This window comes from Etheostoma spectabile, chromosome 5 (genome assembly GCF_008692095.1).
Source record: "Etheostoma spectabile isolate EspeVRDwgs_2016 chromosome 5, UIUC_Espe_1.0, whole genome shotgun sequence".
Lineage (NCBI taxonomy): Eukaryota > Metazoa > Chordata > Actinopteri > Perciformes > Percidae > Etheostoma > Etheostoma spectabile.
This window is the reverse complement of record NC_045737.1, coordinates 10833325-10841018: the sequence shown is the minus strand read 5'-3', so window position 1 is coordinate 10841018 and position 7694 is coordinate 10833325. Positions and strand designations below refer to the sequence as shown.

General features: G+C 38.5%; 1 protein-coding gene and 1 long non-coding RNA gene across 3 annotated transcripts in view; one reads left to right on the top strand and one right to left on the bottom strand.

Annotated features, from left to right (window-relative positions):
• The window catches only part of pebp4 (phosphatidylethanolamine binding protein 4), an 83397-nt gene extending 79906 nt beyond the window's left edge, over nt 1–3491 (bottom strand). For both annotated transcript variants that reach the window (XM_032517054.1, XM_032517055.1), the window contains exons 1-2: nt 3356–3491; nt 1542–1645 (exon numbers count right to left, since the gene is read on the bottom strand). In XM_032517054.1, the coding sequence (XP_032372945.1) occupies nt 1542–1645; nt 3356–3358 (107 nt within the window). In that variant the 5' untranslated portion in view covers nt 3359–3491. The remainder of the gene's footprint in view (nt 1–1541; nt 1646–3355) is intronic.
• Nucleotides 1–7694, top strand: part of LOC116690232 (uncharacterized) — a 9789-nt gene that overhangs the window by 671 nt on the left and 1424 nt on the right. Inside the window, exon 2 of the long non-coding RNA XR_004332195.1 lies at nt 7020–7021. This is a non-coding gene — a long non-coding RNA (uncharacterized LOC116690232). The remainder of the gene's footprint in view (nt 1–7019; nt 7022–7694) is intronic.

Below are 7694 nucleotides of genomic sequence, written 5' to 3'. Positions count from 1 at the left end.
GAAATAACACCGTGCCTATCTCTAGGTATGGTGAAGGGTATGTGGTGGGGGGGGGTCCATGATCCATGAAATAACTGGCCTTTAATAATAAAAATCTGCCTCTATGGGAATTTAACATAGCGGGGTGTGATATTAGCCCCTGTATTTTAACATAGGGGTGTTATCTTATGCCCCTGATTGTTAACATAGGGGGGTGTATACTTATGCCCCCTGTATTTTAACATAGGGGGGTGTGTACTTAGCCCCTGTATTTTAACATAGGGGGTGTATACATGCCCCTGTATTTAAATACATAGGGGGTGTATTTATGCCCCCTGTATTTTAACATAGGGGGTGTATATATGCCCCTGATTTTTAACATAGGGGGGTGTATACTATGCCCCTGTATTGTAACATAGGGGGGTGTATACTTATGCCCCTGTATTTTAACATAGGGGTGTGTATACTTATGCCCCCGTATTTACTGGGGGGTGTATACTTATGCCCTGTATTTAACATAGGGGGGGTATACTTATGCCCCTGTATTTTAACATAGGGGGTGTTATATTATGCCCCTGTATTTTACATAGGGGGGTGTATACTTATGCCCCTGTATTTAACATAGGGGGTGTATACTTAGGCCTGTATTTACTAGGGGGTGTATACTTAGCCCCGTATTTTACATAGGGGGTGTATACATGCCCTGTATTTTAACATAGGGGGGTGTATACTTATGCCCCTGTATTTTAACATAGGGGGGTGTATACTTATGCCCCTGTATTTTAACATAGGGGGTGTGTATACTTATGAACCCCTGTTTTTACATAGGGGGTGTATACTTATGCCCCTGTATTTTAACATAGGGGGTGTATACTTATCCCTGTATTTTAACATAGGGGGGTGTATACTTATGCCCCTGGATTTAACTGGGTTTACAGTGTATTTTACATAGGGCGGTTGTAACTTATGCCCCGTATTTACAGGGGGGGTTACTTATGCCCTTGTATTTTAACATAGGGGGGTGTATACTTATGCCCTGTATTTTAACATAGGGGGGTGTATACTTATGCCCCTGTTTTAAGGATGAACATGTATTATTTACAATACATATTCATTCACAAAGAAAATTGGTGTCCTTAAAATGTTGGATTTTCCTAATTTTTTTAATCAAGGCATTGAGCTCAATTTCCAAAAGATGTTTTTTGTATTCCTCTTTTTGATCAACTTTAGCATGGGTGTGTAATCTATTGTACATTTCTTCAAAAAAAGGCCCAAATGTATGCCGTTTTGAATCGTATATGATCCCTTTGGTTCCTGAGGGTTAAACTCAGGCTGCGCTTTTGTATCATACTCTGTATCGAGGACAAAGGGAACAGGATCACACCTTGAGATAACATATTCAACCTTTTTTAAAAAGGTTCCCATCCTGCCAGTAGCAGATGCTTCAGAGCAACATTAAGTGAGCAAATAAAGCTTCATTCAAACTGGGTTTTATGTATGGTTTACCTATCATTGCAATGACACTATGATCACAGCTCCCTGATGCATTATGGGCTACTTACTGACAGAAAGAAGCATCCTTCGAGCTCAGGGCGTCTGGTGTTGCGTCCACACGGTGAAGGCCCAAAACACAGGCACATAAGACCAGAAACGGCACCGGCACAGCCTGTGGAAAAACGGTGTTCAGTTAGTCAAGTAGTACGGCTGCACCATATGGAGAAAATGTCTAATTGTGATTATTTTGGACTGATATTGCGATTGTGATGATATGATTCTATATATACAAACATACATACCAACATGCATGCATACATACACATATATATAGATATATACACACATATATATACAAACAGACATACATACATGCATGCATACACATAAATATACATATATATATACAAACAGACATACATACATGCATGCATACATACACATATATATAGATATATACACACATATATATACAAACATACATACAACATGTATGCATACACATAAATATACATATAATATACAAACGACATACATACATGCATGCATACATACACATTATATAGATTATACCACATATTATACAAACATACATACATCCATGCATGCATACATACACAACAACTACATATTATACACACATATATATATATATATGTGTGTGTGTGTGTCATGTATGTCTGTATTATATATACACATACATTTCATACATCCATGCTACATACACACATACATATAACACACCTATATACATATTGTGTTTGTGTGTGTGTGTGTATTTGTATTAGTATGATATATATACACACATACTTCATACCTCATACACACAACTACAATATATACCACACATATTATAAATTATATACTATATATATATATCACACCACACTTATAACGTGTGTATGTATCATTAATATTTGAACAAAAATAAATACATATAAATTAAATATTACTTAAAAAACAATTAATGACATTTTGACAAATTGTCTTTGGATGTGAGATGGTGTCACACTTTAGTCTTTTCAAAGTCTTCTAGTGTATGGTAGACATAAACTGACACTAATTAGACCACCAACCCCCATTTGTCTCCAAGATTATGTCCCAGGGTCTTCCGTCTGAGAGGGTTTTTGCTTTTGGATATTTTATTACATCAAATGTACAGTACAGTATGAACCCCATGACCAACATAGCCACACAATACATCACTGTGGTGCTTATGGATGGAATAACAACGTTAGTGACAATAAATTATTCCCCTTTTTACTAGGATCCCCCTGGAACCCCCTCAGGACCCTTGGTGGTCCCCGGACCCCACTTTGGGAACCACTGGACTAGACAACACATCAGCTGCACTTCTACTCTGCAGTGATGAGAGGAATCCTAGTTTACTTAATAACATTGGTCTTAATTTGTCATTGTCAGTGTTAAATTACAATAAATGTGTCACGCGCGTTCATGTACCCCAACTGAAGCCATGCACAGTATCACGTGCTGCTAATGCGTTTCTATATTTAAAGTTGAAATTAATAGTAACAGTTGGCCAGTTTCCTCCTGCAACGAGAGAGAGGAGCACACAGCGCAGCTTTCGTATGATTACTTTCAGTTATTTATTACATGGTAACTAAATTATATTGAAATGACACAAGAAGACTCGTGAATACCATTTTAGACGTAGCACATTACGCAAATTAGCTTAAAGTTAGCCTGCACCTGTTTTTAGCTCGTTATATGCAGTGTTACTGTCACTTAACTTGAGACGCTGTTTGTTTTTCGACGTTTCTAGTGTCAGCTGAGACGGAGAGCAGACTTTAAAATTAAATATCACTGCATAAAAAACTACAGTCTTCGTACAATAGCTACATTCATTTTTAGAAAACATTACCATCTCTCAGAAGAAGTTGTCCACTTATGTTTTGCTGCAGGTTTCCTCTTCTGGTTCACGCGCAGTTGCTTCGACAGCCTCTGCGCAGTGCACGAGCCTACCGTTACCTACTGACCAGTGTTGCAAAAGTAAAGTGGTTTAGGAAGGTGGGGGAGGGGTCGGGGAGGGTGCATTTACTGTACCTGGGTTTACCTGCGACCAGCTCCTTATGCATATTCAGAGACAGACCCACCCCCCCACCGCCACCTCTTGCTCCCAAAGCAATAGGACAAACCTGTTTTTTAAACATTTCAAATCAATTTTACAGTTCTGGCATAGGTGTACCCCCCTAGGCTAAAGTTGATTAAAAAGAGGAATAAAAAAAAAAATTAATCTTAGTGCCTTAATTAAAAAAAATAGAAAAATCCAACCTTTTAAGGACACCGATTTTCTTTGTGAATGAATAATGTATCATAAATAAATAAATAAATAGTCTTCCTTAAAACACAGGGGGCATAAATATACACCCCCCTATGTTAAAATACAGGGGGCATAAATATACACCCCCTTATTTAAAATACAAGGGCCTAAGTAACACCCCCTATGTTAAATAAAGGGCATAAGTATAACCCCCTATGTTAAAATACAGGGCATAAGTATACACCCCCTATGTTAAATACAGGGCAGTATACACCCCCCTATGTTAAAATACAGGGGCATAAGTACCACCCCCCTATGTTAAAATACAGGCATAGTATACACCCCCCTATGTTTAAAATACAGGGGCATAAGTATACACCCCCCTATCTTAAAATACAGGGCATATATACACCCCCTATGTTAAAATACAGGGCATAAGTAATACACCCCCTATGTTAAAATACAGGGGTCATAATTAACACCCCCTATGTTAAAATACGGGGGCATAAGTTACACCCCCCTATGTTAAATTCCCATAGTCAGGCAGGATTTAATATTAAAGGCCAGTTATTTCATGGTGTCAGGATACTATGCATCCTGATAAAGTTCCCTTGGCCTTTGGAATTAAAATAGCCCCCACCATCATCACCACCCTTCACCATACTTAGACATATGTATGGGAACTTTCCATAAAATCATCTCTCAATGCAAATTAAACCAGCTATTAAGCTACTGAAATAACACACCGTGCCTATCTCTAGTTATGGAAGGGTATGGTGATGATGGGGGGGGGGGGGGGGGAGTATTTATAATTCCAAAGGCCAAGGGATCTTATCAGGATGCATATATCCTACCATGAATTAACTGGCCTTTAAAAATCAAAATGTGCCTGCCTCTATGGGAATTTAATATAGGGGGGTGTATACTTTTGCCCCCTATATTTTATGGAAGAACATTAATTTATTTACATTACCTTATCATCCCCAAAAATGGTGTCCTTAAAAGGTTGTATTTTCATAACTTTTTTGAATTAAGGCATTAATTAAGGCATCATCAATTTCCAAAAGATGTTTTTTTATTCCTCTTTTTAATCAACTTTAGCATGGGTGTGTAAACTTCAGCAAGCCACTGTGTATCTTTACTGAAACTGAACTGCATAGATCAATGAAGCCATAACGTGAGACACAAGGTGAATACAAGGAGCCTTTTTTTGCATTGTTTTGTTTCTTTAGGGAGACAAAAATAGAAATACCAAGAGTAAATTTTGGTTTTGAAAGGGAAATTCAGTTGGTTGTCATACACAGTTTCCCCACCAGATGGGAGACATTCTTACACATTGTATCTTAATGAAAAGCTGCCGGCTAACTACCTGATACAGGCTGAAACAGGCTTAATAGAGGATCTTCGGCCTAACTAACTGACCTGTTAGCTAGGGTTGGGCTACAACTATGCCCCAAGGCTCTTTTTTTAGGAAGGAAGAGATTCTCGATGGCAGTTGGAGTATGGAGTGTACTTTATTACACAACGCTCTGGAGACAAGATGCAGGCAAAGTACAGAGAGACACGTCTCTTGCAGTAGTTCACCCAATTGTCTTACTTCCTCTTCCTCGGCTGTCCCCTCATTCCCACATTTCAGACACTCCCAATAGAAAGCTCAGCAACTTCAGGTGTCGGTAGATACAAAACAAGGCCGTGTAAGCACATACTTTATTACTTATTATTATAAAGATTATAGACTACTCCTTTGTTTGATGTTATCTCTTCAACTGCTACATTTGCCTGATGTTCTTTTCCACTGCAACATTTACTCACCCTAACTGAACACAACACCCTCAGTAATGATCATAATCCACACAATATTAAGCAAAGCAATTATAAATTCCAACACTAGCAAACAATGAAATGTTTTCTTAAGGAATAGCTGCAGGCTAACTAGGTGACGTTCTGGCTAGCATAAATAGCTACAGGCTGAAACAGGCTTTATGGAGGATCTTTGGCCTAACTTACTAACCTCAGGGCTGCTAACTCTCACGCATTGGCCCTGAGACACTCACGCATTTGACTGGTTTTACACGCCACACCCCTGATTTCTCACGCTGAAGTAGCATTCAAATTTCTAAAAGATGAGTTTATCGATAGATCTACCTGCTGAGCCACTCGTGAGCGACTAGTTGGGCTTTCAGAGACGATTGGGGGGGGGGGTTAACCACTCTCCCTGTCTGTGGAATTTTTCTCAACGGAGCAATGACATGCACAGCAGACTATGTTACAACTTCCCAAATCTCAGACAACAGAGATGGGAGGAGTTATATTTTGAATGTGCACAAATTTGGGAACATGAGCAGAAATCTGGTGAAACACATCTGAGCTATAGGAAGTCCAGGGGTTTACAAATCCATTCAAATATCCTAAGAAGGTACTACAAAGTGTAATCAAGTGATGACTGATTAACATTAATGTAAATTCCCTAATACCTCTTAACCCTTCAGTTTTGCACGTATCATGTGAGACTTGATTTCTCAATTTGTTTTGCACAAAACTCTCCAGAAAGTGCCATTTGTTGGTTTATTTTTTTTAAATAAATTCCCAGACCACCCCTAGGGAGAGCCCCTCATTCCACCATACCCCCCCATAGACCCCCCCCCCCCCCACACACACACACACACACACCCCACACAAAACAAAGTAAAACCCCCATTACAATCCAAGTTAAACCCTGAAGGATAATGATCCTAAAACAACCAAAGAAATTGCTTTGTACTTGGCAAAATTTGGGTTGCCCCCCCCCAATCTCACTCTAAGGTTTTCGGAAAAGTTGGTAGCTCTGCAACCTGTTAGCTAGCAACAGCTGCAGGCTAACTAACAGACTTTTAGCTAGCTAGTAAACAATGTGAAGTATGTTGAATGTTTTGTTAAAAAAGACTGGAAGCGAGTTCACACATTGCTCGTTGCTCCTTTTTTATTTAGTAAATTTTATATACACTTTTTCAAGAACACATGCTACAGAATTTCAGATGTACAACTCCTAAACAATAAAAACAGCTCTTGGGAACAAAAACACCTGACGACGAAGGAAAATGTCATACAGGCTTTGAACACTGAGAAAACATTCAAGTTTTTTTATTTATACATATTCAATTTTTTTTTAAATTTTTCAACCATTTCTGAACAAGGCCTCTTAAACTATGCAGTAGTGATTGTGCAGCATATGTAATATATTCCTGGTGCTGCTAAAGCTCTCCCTTTGGTTTGTGCTTCTCTGCAGCGGTGAAATTAGCACCCAAACGTTTGGAAAAGGGCCCCAGTGACAACTTCTTTGTAATTTATCATCTAATTCTTTATTTATTCTTTTTACCTGATGTTGTCTACATATCTGATAATGACGCTGCTATACCCTCTAATGTAATTTTAATAGAACCTGGTGCTACAAAGCAGTGCAAGTTTGTAATTTCAAAGTCAGACATTTCAGTATGCATAGTACAAAAACATTATTCAATATATGGATATATGTTGCTATGCCAAGGTTAAATTACAAGTCATCACACGGTTTCTATTTACACGTTTGAGTTACAGCTAAATACCAATAGCCACCCTGTCCCAGCATTTTGTAATCATACTCCAAAAATCGGATATCGTTAGCATAAAGCTTCTTTAAAATAATGGAACAGACTTGAAATCCCTGCATTCATTTCATGGTTAATGTCAGAAACTGATGTGTTGTCGTGATGTCAGTCTAGTGCAGCCTTGATGAGTCCTTAATTAGTTTTGTGTTCACGGCTTTGAAAAGCACACAAACCCTCCGCAGCACACTCATCGTTCGATCAAACTAATTATGGATTATGTACATTTATAGACACACACACAACCTAGAGAGCACCATGGTAACTGAACAGAGAACAAACAAACAGGTAACCACAGTAACACTAGTTTACATTTTCGA